At 39.5% G+C, this 16,912-nt stretch overlaps 1 protein-coding gene across 1 annotated transcript; it reads left to right on the top strand.

Moving 5' to 3' along the window:
• The first annotated feature begins 5,416 nt into the window (after positions 1–5,416).
• Positions 5,417–15,877, top strand: LOC146642568 (ATP-binding cassette sub-family B member 6-like). The gene is made up of 20 exons (XM_085397728.1): positions 5,417–6,004; positions 6,361–6,884; positions 7,704–7,844; positions 7,948–8,137; positions 8,335–8,427; positions 8,562–8,754; positions 8,907–9,028; positions 9,192–9,301; positions 9,409–9,474; positions 10,043–10,168; positions 10,289–10,365; positions 10,463–10,526; positions 10,626–10,711; positions 10,805–10,862; positions 10,954–11,058; positions 11,264–11,438; positions 11,686–11,798; positions 11,875–11,969; positions 12,068–12,136; positions 14,444–15,877. The coding sequence occupies exons 2-20, from the start codon at positions 6,369–6,371 to the stop codon at positions 14,601–14,603; spliced, it is 2,559 nt and encodes an 852-aa protein (XP_085253854.1). The 5' UTR covers positions 5,417–6,004; positions 6,361–6,368; the 3' UTR covers positions 14,604–15,877.
• The last annotated feature ends 1,035 nt before the right edge of the window (positions 15,878–16,912 follow it).

Raw genomic sequence — 16,912 nt, forward strand, 5'->3', positions numbered from 1 at the left:
AGATGTTGCTCCTTTTTAAAGTATTAAAGTTTCACAATATTCTTTTAGTCTGAAGAGACATGCTGACATAATGCCATCGGTCACCCAGTATCTCCCACAAAGTGTTTTTTCACCCTATGTGAGCATCATCATCGAAGTTTTGAACACTTGATGATGCGAGCTTCCTGATTATACCTTTGTATTTAGTGCCATCTACTGACCACCCTGTAACATTGCAGGAAATCATTCAAATCTTTGTAATGTGAGACACGCTCAGCATCTGGAAACCATGAAACAGAGTTTCTAATAAAGGTTACTCTCCTATCCAAGTCACATACTGAAAAAATCAAAAACTGTTGCTATTTTGGTGTTTTGTTTGTTTATTTGTTTTCACTTAGTGTGTCATTTTCACGTCGACCAATCATGTCATAGTTTTCAATAATGTACGAACCACTGAGCATGAACTCCAAGAATGCTCTCACTTTAGAAAGGCTCAGGGGAGACTTCTGCTGCTGTCTAATACAGCAAATATGATGATCTCTGTGTAAAGACTCCTGCAAACAGCTGTAAGCAACAGACAAAACTTCGGCTCTTGCTCGTGATTTGTCATGAATGTGTCAACATTCGGGCTTAACTTGTAAGAAAGAAATGAGTAAGACTCCTTGAGTACCATTGCCCAGGCTGTCCTGTAATTCACAGAATATGTTTTTGTTTTTTATGTGGGGCCACTGTAAAAAGTACATTAAAATGTTAAAAAAAAAAAAAAAAAAACCTGAAATTTCTAGATAGTGAAAAAAATTTTCTTAACTGTTTTACTTGTGTTTTAATTGTGTTGGCATATTAAGAATAGTCATGGGGGGAGGTCTTTATCAGTAGAAAAAGCTGTAAAGCTTATAAAAATACAGTCAAATTTCCAAAATTTATGCCCTCTTTCATATTTTTCAAAGCTGTCCAGTGGGCCAGATTGGAGTCTTTGTCAGGCCGGGCCAAGACTGGGCCTTATGTTTCCCATCCCTGCTCTACACTGTAAAAGGATGCATTAGAGGGAAACGATTTTTTATCCCTCTTGGATTGTGGTGACAGAAATATTGCTTGTAATGTTGCTTTTTTCAGTTGCAGCTCATAAGCCTTTGTTATGACTGCTGGTTATGACTACACGATTCATGATAGTTTTGTCTGTGTCAAGGCTCTTCCTCTGTGGCAGGTTCAGAGGGATGGCATGGCAGCATAGACACTCACTATTTTTACAAGGTTACCTACTGATTCTCTACTTTGTTGCTGCCTTTCAGTGCAGACATTTATCTAACAAGGTCACATGATAAGATTATGTTGCAACTGCTTTCATTACTCACTGCACATGTAACCTGGCATAATATAAGAACGCAAGAGCTTGCATCTTTGGAGCAATCTGTCTTGTAATTTTATTTCTTTCATTTCCAGGTGTGTCTCATCACCTCCTAAGTTTTTTGATTTGTATCTCCTGGTACAGTCCAATGGTGGTGATCAATCGGAGACCAGTGTGAACAGGGGTGAATGCTCTTATTTGCTCATTTTTTAAAAATCCCCAAAAAATAGAGTGAAGACTTTTACTAAAAGGATTTGGTCAAAATATGCAAACTACAGTAGCACTCCTAGCCTTTTAAGATTATCAGGTAAGCTAGGTTTGTTTGTCAAATTGATCTGAAAGTACACACCTATATGCATCATAATAATGAAATCTGTCAGTGTGTGTTTAAATGGTCTTAATTGGTCAAATGTTCTTTATTAAAGGCCTTTATAAAAGTGTCCCCTGTGGAGCCACTCGTCAAAGCTGGTGCAACCTGTCTTATGTATGAAGTATCAGCCCAACAAAGCAAATCAAAGTGTGATGCAAAATAAGCACGTTGGAGCCTTTTTTACTGAGTCATTGCTCTGTCTGACTTTCAGGTCCTAAATCCCTGTTAACCAATCAAATCAGAGGACAGGACCTTTTCCCTGAACACTGAGTTCCAAGCCTTAAGTGAAACCTGAAGGTTACATAACTGTAAGCATGACTTGTAGTTTATGAGTTGTTGTTGTTTTTCTACTGTTTGATTTTTCCCATGCTCATAATGCTTTTACTGTCCCATATTGCACATCACACACATTATGAGCATTGCATTAACATCTGTCCTCTGTTAACACGCGGTTTAACTGCTGTTCTGTATCTATACAGATCTGTGCGTGAACGTCTCTGAACCCCTGAGGTGCTGTTGTTCCTGTAGCTAATGCGCCTGCTTTTCTGCTCTTCTGGTCTCAAAGCTCCGGGCTTGCCAAGGAGACGAAGACGAGCGGGAGATATGTAGCAGACAGATAACAGTGGACAGATGCCAAGTTAATTGTATTTTCATTGCTGCTTTACTCTGTCTAATGCAGTTTTAAGCACTAATACGTTTGTGACAGGGCCTGTTGGGAAGATCAGAAGAGAACTAGTCTACCTGGCAGGGTTTTTGGGAGAAGGTACCTCTGATTGTTCCCTACAGTTTGGCAAACGTGTGATTATTCATGCAGTTGAGGCAGAGTTAAGAAGATAAATCACTCCACCAACTGGCTGGTTCAAGTGAATCTGTTAGCCCATCTGCACACCCTTTCTCTGTGCTGGTATCTGGGATGTAAAACTGGGGATGTACTAGAAGGCAGTGGCCATGGTACCTCTTCCAATAATGGCTAAGATGGCCCTGGAACAGGATAATACATTAGTGTGAATGACAGAAGCACCTTGTGCTGGGAGTTAATGGCAGTTGCATTGACTATCATGGCATGTGTGAAGGAGGCTGGAAGCTAAATGATGAACAGACGAAGAAGCTGTCTTCATGTCAGTCAACCCAAGGGCCTTTTGTAAAAGAAATCTTATTTAGGAGCAGTTTCTGTAACAGCCACAAGGACGGCAGCAGACTCTGACTCAAGAAGATGGGAGGTGTCAGTGAAATTCAGGAAGATAGGGAAGGTCAGGTGACTCAAACCTGTCCGACTTTGTTTGTAGGCTGTGATTCAGAAACAATTTGTAGAGCAGGAAGTACATTCTTTGATTCAGGAAGAGATAAAACTGCAGCTGATTTAGAAACAGTCTTTGTGACGGGGGCCTGGGGCTGGTGTTGAGGCAGAGACTCAGGAACAGGCCGAACAGACTCAACGTGGTGCCATTAAAAGGCAGTGCCAAGTGCAAAATGAGAAAGGCAGACAAGTTAGCCATTCTTAGACTTGTTTAAAAACTTAGGCGGAAATGTCATTCACTGTATTGTTTACTGCAAAGTCATCATGTGACACACTGAAAAGCAGTGTACAGCAGCTGTGCAGGACAAAGATTCAACAAGACTATAATGCGATGTGGTAGAAAAATAACAGAAGAAGAAAAAAAACATATTCTGTCTTAAAATGTCATCTTTGTTGTTTAAAATAAAATTGAAAATACAGAAAAAATGTTAGTAGCACAGATTGTCAGATGTATTGGTGTTTACTAAAGTGCTGTGATTTTTTTTTCGAATACAGAGCCATCTGTCATTGATATGGAAAACATGTTCAAACTTTCTGAAGAAGAACAAGAGGAGCATTGTTAACAGACAAGCAATGTTTTTATTTGTTCCTTTGTGAAGGATTCAAGATGAAGTACATGCGGGGAATCTCACCTTTAACAGGGAAAATGAAGCATTTTTGCATTTTGATATTGTTTTAAGGCAAGGCGACTCTGAACGAACAGTGCAGGTGTTTGTTCTGCTCTTCCAGGGCAAACAGTTGCACACTAATGCACCCCCATACCATCAGAGACACTGATAACAAGCCGGATGGTCCCTCTCCATCCATATTTTTTAAAAGGAAATTCACATCACATTTGTCTGACACAGAACACATTTCCACTTTGCCTCACTCCATATTAAATGAGCATTAGGCTGGAGTAGATGGCTCCCTTTCTGGATCATATCTTCCGATGATCTTCTGAGCATTTGTTGATGTTCGCAAACAGAGCGTTCCTGAGCCCATGCAGCGATTTCCATGACAGAATTCCTGTTTTTAATGCAGTGCTGTCTGAGGGCCCAAAGATCACAGATACAACACTGATTTTTGACCCTGTCCTGTGCACACAGAGATTTCTCCTGATTGTTTTCTGAATGCTTTGCTGATATCGTTCACTGTAGATAGTAAGATATACAAAGTCTTTGCAATTTTACATTGAGGAGCATGCAGAATACTAAACCTCTGCCTGTCTCTAGCATCTCTTTGTGCCCATTCTGAAGGCTCCATTTGATAAGATTTACCTCTTTTTCATCCCCTCGGCCATCCTTTTTCTGTTCTGTGTATGGCTGCACAAGTATAAGCTATCACAAGCTCTTTCTTTTGCACACTCCATCAGGATATGCTCCATATTTTTTCATCATTTCTCTGCAGATGTATTGAAAGTTTTATTTGGTGTCATGTGGACTGTTTCCTTTTGAGACTTTTCTTTTTTGCTGGACCCTGTAAGCTTTTCAGACCACCTTAAACTACACTTTCAAGTGAAATAAACACACTTGTTGCTGCTGCATGTTGATATTAATAATGTGGCACGTATTGCTATTACGTGCCGTTTCCAGGGTCAGCTCATCCTCGCCACAGTACTCATGAAAGCTCTTTTTGTACAAGACAAGGAGTAGTTTGTGAATTTTCTCATACTATAGCTATATTATTCTCAGAGATGTACATTTTCGTAGTAACTTTCTGTGTTTGAATCATTACACATAAGCTAAACCTAATGAGGAATTTCTACATTTCTTATCAATTTTGATTTTAGTTTAGTTTAGTCTTATAAACAGTTTTTTTTAAAATGTGGTTTATTTTTAATTTCAGGTTCATTTTGTTTTGTTTTGGTTAAAAATTGTATAATAGCTTTCTTTATTACATACATGTTGTGCATTTCGAAGAAGTACAACTGTACTGAAAAAAGGTTTTTCATTTTATTTTCACATTTTTAGACAGAACTTTAGGGATCAAACTCATCCTAAATTGTGGTTATGAGCCACATACAGTCCACTTGAATCTTAAATGGGCCAGACCAGAGAAATTCCCCTATGTCACTGTACAGAAGTTTAAATACTAATTTAATCCCAGAGATAGTCTTGATATAAGACAAGGAAGTGCAATTTCAGCATTTTTTTCTACACTTAAGATTGAGAAATGCTGATGTAGTAAATTAAAAAAACAACATTGTATTTAAAAAAAATCAATCAATCAAAATAAAGAAAAAGTTCTGGTAGCTCACTGTCCAGACTGTCCTGTAATATTAAAACTGAAAGTTTTAGTTAATTAAAAGGAAATGTCCTTTTTAAACTATTATTATTATTATTATTATTATTATTATTATTATTATTATTATTGACACGTTACACAGTGAAAAAACACTTTCATTTTTTAGCATTTATTTGCTTATCTGTAACTTAATTATGTTGATGTAGTATGAATGGTCATAGGAGAAGACTGTATCAGTGGTAAAGGTGTGAAACCTATGAAAATACTGGGCACAGTGCAAAATTTATGCCCTTCACACTTTCCAGAGCAATCCAGTGTGACGTTTGACACCCTTGCTGTAGCCTTTTAATACTTGCTAATTACTTGAATATCTCAAAATATCATTTTAAGCTACTTGATACAGGTTAAGCCTGTCGTTCCCCTGTTGGTCTGCATGTTCCGTGGATGTCCTCTGGGGGGCGCTGAGGTTCAGGTAGAGCGAGCAGGCGCTGTTGTGTAACGTAATGCTGTCGAGTCATGGTAGCGGTTGTTTAACTTGTGAACACATTACAAGGACAACCGCTTTGTAAGCATGACTACACACAGCTGGTGGTAGTAATGACAGACACATAGCTGTGAGTTATTGTGCTCTGGGTGTCATTACTGAAGGTCGTTTGAACTACAGTTAGAGACGATAAGCAAGCTAATAACAGCTCGGAGGACTCGCTCGTCTCCCTGGAGTAGCCTCGGTTACTAACAAGTGGACTGTGTACAGTGTTTGGACTTCACAGCTGCCTGCCTGGGAAAGGTAATGTTAAAAACTAACAACAACAGCCGGTTTTATCTCTAGACCCTCTGAAATGTAGTCTGATAGTTATAAGTTTCCTTTTCTTGTAGCCACATTAGCTTCTTGTGCCACTGAGCTGGTGCGCTAACCTTTCACACTTTGTTTTCTCGTGTGTTTGCGCAGTTCTCTGCCTACAATATTTAGCGCAGTAACAGGTACCGCGGTGATTTTTTTTACTACTATCGCATAAATCAGTGCCTAATGTAAAAGAGCCAAAGCAGTTCCCCTTTCTAGGTATACTATAAAACACCTCGTACAGGCGGGATGTCTTTGTTAGGATTTGCTGCTAGGATTTTAAAATGATTTCTCTCTCCTAGCTGCAGCCATGGTGTTTGTGCAGAGCTACTGTGAAGCAAATTCCTTCATCTCCATAACCTGGGTGGATGAAGGCATCGCCCCCTGCTTCTACTTCACACTGGTCCCCACCATCCTGCTCTCCCTCTCCTTCCTCCTTGGCACCATCCACTGCATATGCTACCAAAAGTATGGCACGCAAATGGAGCGCAAGTTCATTCCTCGCTCCTGCCTCTATGGTTTTCAGCAGGTCCTCCACGTCTTTCTGATCATCCAGTTTCTGGGTGGAATGATTTGGAGAGCCACGAATGCAGATGAACTTCCAGGGTATGTGGTGCTGTACGGCTGCTTTTCCATCCTGGGATGGGCCTGGGCTATGGCTCTACTCAGGGTGGAGAGGCGCAGGGTCCTGGTGTCGGATCGGACAAGAGGACACAGTGCCGTCCTGCTGCTGTTCTGGGCTGTAGCTTTCTGTGCTGAGAACCTGGCTTTTGTCTCCTGGTACAGTCCTCAGTGGTGGTGGGGCCTGGAGAACAAACCACAACAGGTGAACACTCACATAAGATATTTTTTTAACCATTGTGTTCCAGGAACCTAACAGAGAAGTGAAGACTATTTTCAAAATATGTGTGCTTACACTTGTGTTTACCTTGCATTATGCAGTTTATCCCCATTCCTACCCATTTAGTTGATCTTAGATTGTAGGTAGAGTTCATTCCTGTATACAGCATTTTAACTGTTTAAACTTCAGTGTGTGTTTAAACCTTTATGAGCCAAAGGTTAAAGATAAGTCTGCCTTCGGAGCCACTCCACAGAGCAGTGTAATCTGACTCATGTATCAAGGTTCCGCCCAGTAAACAAAGCAAAATAAATTGGCAGTAAGCACGCTACAACCTTTTTTGCTAAGTCACTGCTTGTCTGACTTTCAGTTCCTAAACCCTGCACTCTTAACCAATCAAATCAGAAGACAGGATCTTGCTCCTCCCACATGGGGAGGAGTTGAGTTGAGTGAAAGTTTTTTGACTACATAACTGCAAGCATGACTTGTAGTTTTTCTCCTTTGCAAAGTTTTTTAATGTAGTTGTTGATTTTTCCTAAACTTAAAGTGCTTTTACTTGTACTTGCTTTGCAAAATGTTATTGTATTGCATCCTTCATCCCATAAAGTCAACATTATGAAAGTGCTATTTTAATAGTAAATTATGTTGTAATAGTACACTACCTAGATATATGGTAACTGTTCAATAAAACACTTAACAGTCTTCAGCATATTCACATTACTGTGTTATTAGCATTGTGTTACCACTGTGTTAAACGCTGTTTTGTATCCATGCTGATGTGTGTGTAAACATCTATGAAAACTTCAGGTGCAGTTGTTCCTGTGGATGATGCGCTACATTAGCACTGGGCTGCTCTTCTTCATCGGTCTCAAAGCTCCAGGGTTGCCAAGGAGACCTTACATGCTTCTGATAAATGAAGATGAGCGTGACGTAGAAAACGGTAGACAGGTAGTGACAGGGCACTTCCACTGTATATTAAAACACACGAGCAGCTTTGCTTATATACTCTATTAACGCTGTTTTAATGGTTTCATATCTTTCTCTGGGTCAGAGCCTGTTGGGAAGATCAGAGGAGAACCAGTCCACCTGGAAGGGATTTTGGAAGAAGGTCCGTCTGCTTGTTCCTTACATGTGGCCACAAGGCAACAAGTTTCTCCAGCTGCTGGTCCTCTTCTGTTTGGGGCTGCTGGGAGTGGAGAGGGCTATTAACGTCTTTGTACCCATTTACTACAAGAATATTGGTGAGTGATGTGCCTTCGTCATCATGCACCATAGACTCAAATGTTCAGTCACTCACACTGATGGCACTGCAGTGACATTGTTGCAGTCAGATTAAAATCTCATAATACTTTTTATTTATTCATTGATTTTTTTTTTCACCACAGCTTGAAAGCCTCATTTTGTCTCATTCTCCTTGATGTCTGTGTCCTTTTTTCAGTGAATGAACTGACTGATGGCAGCAGCTGGCACACTGTAGCCGTTACAGTGTGTATTTATGTCCTGCTTAAGTTCATGCAGGGTGGAGGAGCAGGTAGGACTTACTTCACGGATGCCCAGTGAACATTGTAGTACCACAGAGAGCTGCACAATGAGCATCAGCCTCACATGCCACACTAGCATTAAGGCTGCTTCATTATTCTGACCACCAACCTCTCTTCTTTTCAGGTTCCTCTGGATTTGTCAGTAACATGCGCTCTTTCTTCTGGATCCGCGTGCAGCAGTACACCAATCGACTGGTTCAAGTCAATCTGTTTGGCCACCTGCACTCCCTCTCTCTGCGCTGGCATCTGAGCCGCAAAACTGGTGAAGTACTGAGAAGTATTGATCGTGGCACAGCTTCCATTAATAGCTTGCTCAGGTAAGATGGCATCAAACAGGATCACAATAATTATTAACAATTAGTAATAACTCAAATAATGATTCTGTTAGGCAATGTTTTTATCCTTAAATGCTTCTCTCATGTTAGAATCTGAAGAAAAATTAAACTCAGGTATTGGTGTTTTTCCACAGCTACATAGTGTTCAGCATCTTTCCAACCATTGCTGATATTATCATCGCCATCATCTACTTCATCACTTATTTCAATGCCTGGTTTGGCCTTATTGTCTTCATCTGCATGACCCTGTATCTCAGTAAGTTATGCATGTTGAACCTCAACTAGCTTCACTTTGACCCAGTTTAATAATGAAAAATAAACTTCAAGTGTGAAAAACATTTCTGTACTTCAGCATTGGCTAAGATAGATTTCAGATCCTCTTTGACTGTGTAGTAATTCCTTATTCAAATGTTTGCCAGCCTTGACGATCATCATCACTGAATGGAGAACCAAGTACAGACGAGAAATGAATCAGATGGATAACACTGCCAAGTCCAGGGCTGTGGACTCCTTGTTAAACTTTGAGACGGTAAATTAAATAAGTTTGTGGTTCATAAAGAAGTTTACTTTTCTTTTTATTATTCTTTCATCTTAAAATGCACTTTAAAATACAATTAGTTTTTTCTGGTTCCATAGGTAAAATACTACAATGCAGAGAACTATGAGGTCGGCCGGTTTGAGGGTGCAATCTTAAAATATCAGGTAAGTGCATTTATCAACCGGTTTTGGCACTCCACGGCTTGCCACGCCTTCCCCTGCTGTTTTTTTTCCTAAGCTGGTCTTTGTTTACTTTAACAGGAGTCAGAATAAACCTGCTCTCCTACAGTCTTTCTAGTTATTGCTACCTTTGAGATAGCTTTTAGCATTAAGATGCTGAGTGGAAGCAAATTTATGTCAGGTTTGATTTCAAAACAAAGACAAAATGAAATAACTGGATGTTGGAATTCAGTGTTTTCTGTGTGATTTTGCTGCTTTGATTTTCCTGGGACAATATTTAGACAATCCATAATATTCTGCTGCTGAGGACTACCTCTAAATTCTTGGACATCGTTGGGTGTTATGTCACTAAATCATGGCTCCAAAATAAGCAAAATCACTTGCTAAGAGACATTTAACCAACTATTATTGGGTTTGCATGTAGATATTTGTTCCTGTATTTCACCAAAACTAAAACTGAGACATTGATCACAGAGGTAGAGAAAAATGTTTAATTTAGTGGTCTCAGGAATGGAGTCATATATTTAATTGTTGCTTCCTTCTCCTGTTGTAGGAATCAGAGTATAAAACCCAGGCATCTCTGGCCTTACTCAATCAAACACAGAACGCCATCATTGGAGCAGGACTGCTGGCTGGTTCCTTGCTCTGTGCATACTTTGTCACAGAGGGAACGTTTCTGGTATTGACTTTGTAATAATGGTTTGCATTATGCCTCTCCACATTTCCAAAACTATGCAATTATGTTATTATTGTTGTTATTATATTATTATAAGTGTCATAAAAGCAACTCTAACCTCAGGTTGGAGATTACGTTCTCTTCGGTACCTACATCATCCAGCTGTACACCCCACTCAACTGGTTTGGGACATACTACAGGTAAAAAAATATAGAGATTATGTATTGCTTTTACCAAAACTCTGTTTGACTCCTGTTCCTTTTGCCAACTGTTGGTTTCTCTCTTCTTTCCCTGCAGAATGATCCAGACTTCCTTTATTGACATGGAAAACATGTTCCAACTTTTCGAAGAAGATCAAGAGGTATGTTTATAGATGGGTAAATATTTGCAGCGGTGATATCAGTGGGGGGTTTTTATGTGTTTTGAGTTTTTTGTGGTCTTTATATGTTGCCTGATGCAGGTGAAGGATGAAGTAAATGCAGGAAGCCTTCTCTTTAAACTGGGGAAAGTGGAGTTTGAAAACGTTTACTTCAGCTACATAAACGGGTTGGTTTATTTTTGCGTTGATTTCTTTTATTAAACTTCAGTCTCAGTGTGTTCTTGCATGGCTCATTCTTAGATTTCTTTACTGCTTTGCAGCAAGGAGATTCTCAGGGATGTGTCCTTCACAGTTCTTCCAGGACAGACAGTTGCACTGGTGAGTCTGAGGCGCGATGTTTTCTGCTTTCCAGCATTACATTGAGCAGTTAAGGTGTTGCTAACATTACGGATTACTAACATACCTTCAGGTTGGGCCGTCGGGATCTGGGAAAAGCACAATCATTCGACTGCTTTTCCGTTTCTATGATGTTCAGGGAGGCTGCATTCGCATTGATGGCCAGGATATATCAAAGGTAAGAGGTTTGGCACCAGAGCTACTGTGTGAGAAATATTTGGAAATTCAAGACATTAACAAACAACCAGTAAAATTAATAATATAAGCAGAAGTCATAAAGTCTTGTCTTTAATATTACTGTAACTGCATGCTTATATATATATATACACACACACATACACGGAGTCTAAACTGCTTATTACTTTCTCATCATCTTTCCTCAGGTGAAACAAACATCTCTGCGATCTCATATCGGCGTGGTTCCCCAGGATACCGTGCTGTTCAACGACACCATCCGAGATAACATTCGCTACGGTCGCACCACTGCTAATGACCAGGAGGTGGAGGAGGCTGCACTCGCTGCTGATATCCATGACAAAATCATGACCTTCCCTGATGGTAATGTGCACATTAATCCCTTGGTTTATTCAGCATTGTGACTTCAAAGATTTGTTTTCCATACTTTTACTAAAATCGTGGGTGTTTAAATTGAATCTAAGTTTATATCTTTTAAATGTATATTTCTGAAGTTAGCCATATTTTTAAAATGTTCTAAAGTGTAGTTAGTGATGATCACTGTGTAACTGCAGTCTCTTCTATATTGCAAGAAGTTTTTTCAGCCTCTTCCTGTGTTTTTGTCGGGCAGGTTATGATACCCAGGTGGGGGAAAGAGGACTGAAGCTGAGTGGAGGAGAGAAGCAGAGGGTGGCTATCGCCAGAACTATCCTCAAAGCACCACAAATCATCCTGCTGGATGAGGTATGCGACTGAACTGTCATCTCAAGTGTAAACTCATTGCTGTTAGTTGCAGTTTTCTAATATTATCTCTCTGTAGGCCACATCTGCCCTGGACACACAGACAGAACGCAACATCCAGGCCTCTCTGGCCAAAGTCTGTGCCAATCGTACTACAGTGGTTGTAGCTCACAGGTAAATAAATTCATGTACTGTCAGGTTTTTTTAAGTGAATTTATCCATCTTCATTTATTTCACCGATGACTTGTGGGTCCGTTATTGCTCTGTAATAGGTTGTCCACCATCATCGCAGCAGACCAGATCCTGGTTGTCAATGAAGGGCGGATTGCTGAGCGTGGACGGTAAGTGTGCCTGATTGTTTTGAAGGAAACTCCTGCCATAACGCATACAGTTGTGAAAACTAAAGCATTCATAGGAATCTGTGAAAAGTTTACAGAGGGTCATCATGAGCATTAATCTCATGATAATTTGGGGCTAGCCATCAACAAGCTTCTGGCATTATTCTGGCTTGATTTTTGCTCACTGTCTTCTTGGCAGAATTGGTCGATATCATTGAAACTGTTTAGTTTTGTTACAACTTTTAAGCATAGTCAGGGCTCTAGAGTGCGACCAATTTTTCAATTGTGCAACTAAATAAAATCCTGTCACACCGGTGCGACCAGCTGTTCCAGTAAAAAAAAAAAAAAAAAAAAAAAGTCCCGGCAACTCTGAAAGTCTCCGTGTTGACAACTGACAGACATCATGCCCCTATCGTGTGTCCCAATCAGAGATAGTCAGGAGCGGGACCTCTATGATTGACCGTGGTCCTGTAGTTGTCCCGTAGTCCTTTGTGTGTACGTTTGAAAGTGCAGGTGGAAGAGGGAGGTGAGTAGCTTGAATAAAGCGATATCAATTCATTAAATCCTGAATTTTTTAATATAAAAACTTTTATAAGACTTTTAAATATAAATGTATTTTGCCAGAAACGCCAGAATCTCAGGTTAAAGCTCTCAAAACTATTTTAACAACCACCAAACAGCTGAAACAGTAAATGAGAGCAGCTAAACAGATTCCACACAAAGACATAAACACAGAGCGGACCCGACGCATCAGAATCAGATTTCTCTTTCTCGGCTTTCTCACCCGACGGCACGTACACGGACACGCCGTTGGGGCTGACCGCTGACAGCTCACTGATTCTGATGCGTTGGCGGGTCTGCGCTTTGTGTTTACGTCTTTTTTGTGCTAGATTCTGAGCTGTGGGTTTTGTCTCTCTCCAACCAAAATTCACTGAATCAGCATGTTTTCAGCATTATTCATTCGCTTATTGCCCACCAGTCGACCATTGTTTGCAGCGTTTTGTTTTTTTTTACTTAAATGTCCTCGGCCAAGAAAGCCTAATTTCTGCTGTTCAATACTGAAGAAATGTAAATTTTTTAAAATTTGGCTAATTAAGGTTATCTGCCAGGAAAATCTCCTTCATGTTTTTCTGTGTTTTATTCTCAGTTACTTTGACACAAATGCATCTGCTGTGATGCTCACACCTCTGATGAAGTCTCACATATGATCAGAGTTATAATATTTCTGACTGTCTGAGGCAAAATTGACTCGAATTGAATCGGGACCTTGTGAATCGGGACCTCGGGTCGCAAATGCGACCAAATTTTTCAATGGTGCGACTAAATAAAAACCTTGGTCGCACCAGTGGGCGCACCTAACTTTTGTGCTGGTGCACCTGGTGCAACCGTGGCAAAAAGTTAGTCTAGAGCCCTGATAGTCTATAAATTTTCAGTTGGGCTGAGGTCAGAACTTTGGAAAGGCCATTTCAAAAGCTTAATGTTTGCTTGCTTTATCCATTAAAAAAAACACCGATGTGTGCTTGGGATCATTGTTCTGCTGGAACATCAAATTGTGTCCTGTCTGTTCATTTAACGCAAAGTTGAATTTGGAGGTAGTCCATAAATTTGCTGCTGAGTGGATTAGAGGAAATTCAAATTAAATTCAAACGTGCACCCAATTGTTGTGATTTAAAGTCACTAAAAATTTATGCCGTCCATCATTCTACCCTGGAAAAAGAAAAGTTTTCCATGACCATGTAATTCATGCCCAAGGTACTGAGGTCATGTGGCTGCAAAACAAGCCCAAGTCATCACTGCTATAGTGCTGACAGTTGTTATGAGGTCTTTTGCCAATATTGTTTTTTGCAAAATGTGGTGCTGTGCATTATGGCCAAATATCTCCACTTTGTTTTCATCTGTCGATTGCGATTTTCTTTTTTTTCTTTTTTCTTTTTTCGTAATCACAATGTCATGAATTTTTAACATGAACTTTTAACATAAACATTTAACATGCTAACGGATGCCTGTAGAGTCTGAGATGCAGCTCTTTTTGTGGTTTCTCTAAGCATTGCACAGTGTTACGTTAGAGTGAATATACTGCGACGTCCACTCCTTGCATGAATGGGCAGCTGTTTTGAAGGTTTTCCACTGTAGAATTATGGTTTTCAAGTTGTTTGGAAATATCCCTATAAACACTGCTTGGCAGCAGCAGCTGCTTCTTTAAGATGATTGCTGATGTCCTTCCTCCGTGGCCTTGTGTTAGCACTCACCTGAATGCTACAGACCAGCAAACCAATAAACAAATAAATATCAATCTTTTCTCCATCCTAGACATGAGGAATTGCTACAAAAAGGAGGTTTGTATGCAGACATGTGGTTGAAGCAACAACAGGCTCAGGACTCAGATTCATCATCAGACACTGAAACCAAAGATCGCCAGTCTGAGAAACTACAGCCACCATCGACCTCCTCAGGACACCACGGGCACTGAATGTATTTGCTTTAAGAAAAATCTTTTTGTATTCTTTGTTATGGTTGTAAAAAGGCAATGTGTGATTTTAAATGTTTTGAACACTCAGCAAGGTGAAAGTGTTATTTATTGCTAGATTTTCTAAAGTGAATGTGCAATGACAGGTCAGGCTAAGGTGCCTAATGAAACTGAAGAGGTATTCACACCTTTTAGACTTTATCCAATAGTTGTGATTCCAGCTACGGTTTTGATGCCAGGAGTTAACAAAAGATCTAAAACTAAAAAGAATTGGCACAGGAGAAGAGACAGATGATACTATGTGCTCACAAACTAAACATAATGGGGACCTGCTGTGCTTTTTCTCTCATAGATGTACTGTTACATGTGCAGATGCTCATTTAAAGACCGCCAAAGATCCAAAAAGATCAGTTTATGTATAATTATTCCTGTGAGCCAGATGTTCAGGTTGCAGACTGCTTAAATTCACAATTTGAGACTTTTTTTTTCTTGTTGTGACTCTCTATGATGTCGAAGAGAGGGGAAATCCCTAATTATCTCAGTCACACAACTCTCACAGTAAGCACTGAAACCCCACCCACCTGCTCCACCTGCTGGGCAGAGGAAAGTTAGACTAAAGAGTTGGACTATTGGAGCTATTAGAGTCTTAGAATACAAATATGGAGGTGCAAGAAAAGCATAATGGGTCCCCTTTGAATAAAATGTGGTGGTGGTGGTGGTGGGGTGGTTCCCGTCTTTCCTCCACCTCTCTACCAAGTTTCATGAAAAACCAGCTTATTCGTTTTTATTGTTAATGAGAAAGAAGCTATGGGGGTTGTATATTTCTGCTTCTGCTGTGGAGCAATAATATGACCTGAGACACATGAAAAGTGAAATCAGTCTTGACACTGTATCTTGGTGTGCTCAGACTGTTAATTCTGAATCCTGCTGAATACTATATGCTTAAGAATAGAATGGTGTTAATGTCATCAGGGATTTTGTTTTGTTATTTAAAGTTTTGTTAGCTGAATTTTGAGCTGTATGTATTTGTACATTCTTGGAGCAGGAGAGAGGAGCTGGTAGTGCATAAATATATATCTCCATGTTTATGGTAGTAAAATAATGGGCATTCATCATCATTTTCTGTGTGACACTGACAAAAATATATATTTTTTTCATTTTCTTTGATAATAGCATTGTTGTGTCAGGGTTTGTTGATTGTTTTTCATCATTCAGTTATCTTTAGACATACTGATTCATGCCTGAAGTTGTACAGTCCAGCCTTCCATTGGCAGAAAGACCACAGACATTTCTCACGGCAGAGGTTTCCACTCGGTATGTGGATGTAATGGGGCCAAGTTATCGATCTGCGCTTGTGCTCAGTTAGCAAGTCAAAATATCTGCATGAAAAAGAATGTCTAGAAATTAAACGTCCATAGATCTAAGTACAGCCATACAATTTTAAATAAGTTATTTGCTGTCTTATATCTACCTCACGAAAGGTGTTGTTCATAGTTACAGGTTTTGGAAATACTGTTTTATCATGTAATCATGAGCAATAAATGGCATTATTTCCATCCTTTTTCTGTCTTTACATTAAAACAACATCCTGTCCAGTTTAGACTTTGAAGAAATGTTAATGTGACGGTATCTCACATCACTGATGCATTTAACAAACTATTATTTTACTTAGTCCATGGATGCAAAACTGCATCATAATGAGTTTACAATCTGAATTGTTATATCTATGATAAGTCGTGTAATACCACGTTAATTTATTGGTAATAGGGATGGTCTGGTGTTAATTAATTCTGTGCATGTTTCACTTATGGGATATTAAAGTGCCGAAACCTGAAGCCATCCAGCAGTAAAACTTTAGACCTGTTGTGTAATAGCAGCAAACTGTGTCTGTAAATTGGACTAAAATACTGTTTGTTTCGAGAAGATTTGCTGAGACAGGAGATGATCATTTCACAACTCGGACCTGGATACACTGAATTTATTTATAATAGTAAGACACCATACTGGAAACTGTGTCTGTGGTGGACATTGGTGAGTTTAGACCCTTTTCAGAGGTGCTCAAGCATCCCTAAATTTCATCTTAGCACCCCTAAAAATAACTTTACTAATAGCCGGAACAATAACGTATTTTTGTATTATTTTTCATTTTCCTCTAATGCTACATATTCAGGGAAACTATCTATTGGAGATGATGTTGTGCCAACAACTCTTTTATATGTAATTTCTTTGCTTATATTTGTAAAATGAATTATTATTATTATTATTATTATTAAGGGTTATATATAAAATAAAGAAATGACCTGCTTTGCAAG

The sequence above is a fragment of the Rhamphochromis longiceps genome, linkage group LG23, assembly GCF_057381845.1.
Source record: "Rhamphochromis longiceps isolate RC_006_pf linkage group LG23, R_longiceps_female_GT1.1, whole genome shotgun sequence".
Classification (NCBI taxonomy): Eukaryota; Metazoa; Chordata; class Actinopteri; order Cichliformes; family Cichlidae; genus Rhamphochromis; species Rhamphochromis longiceps.

Excerpts from the sequence above, each read along its gene's own strand:
- LOC146642568 (XM_085397728.1), top strand. The coding sequence starts at position 6,369 with ATGGTGTTTGTGCAGAGCTACTGTGAAGCAAATTCCTTCATCTCCATA. Across the intron at positions 8,428-8,561 it reads CATGCAGGGTGGAGGAGCAG|GTTCCTCTGGATTTGTCAGT; the intron begins GTAGGACTTACT and ends TCTTCTTTTCAG. Across the intron at positions 8,755-8,906 it reads TCCATTAATAGCTTGCTCAG|CTACATAGTGTTCAGCATCT; the intron begins GTAAGATGGCAT and ends GTTTTTCCACAG.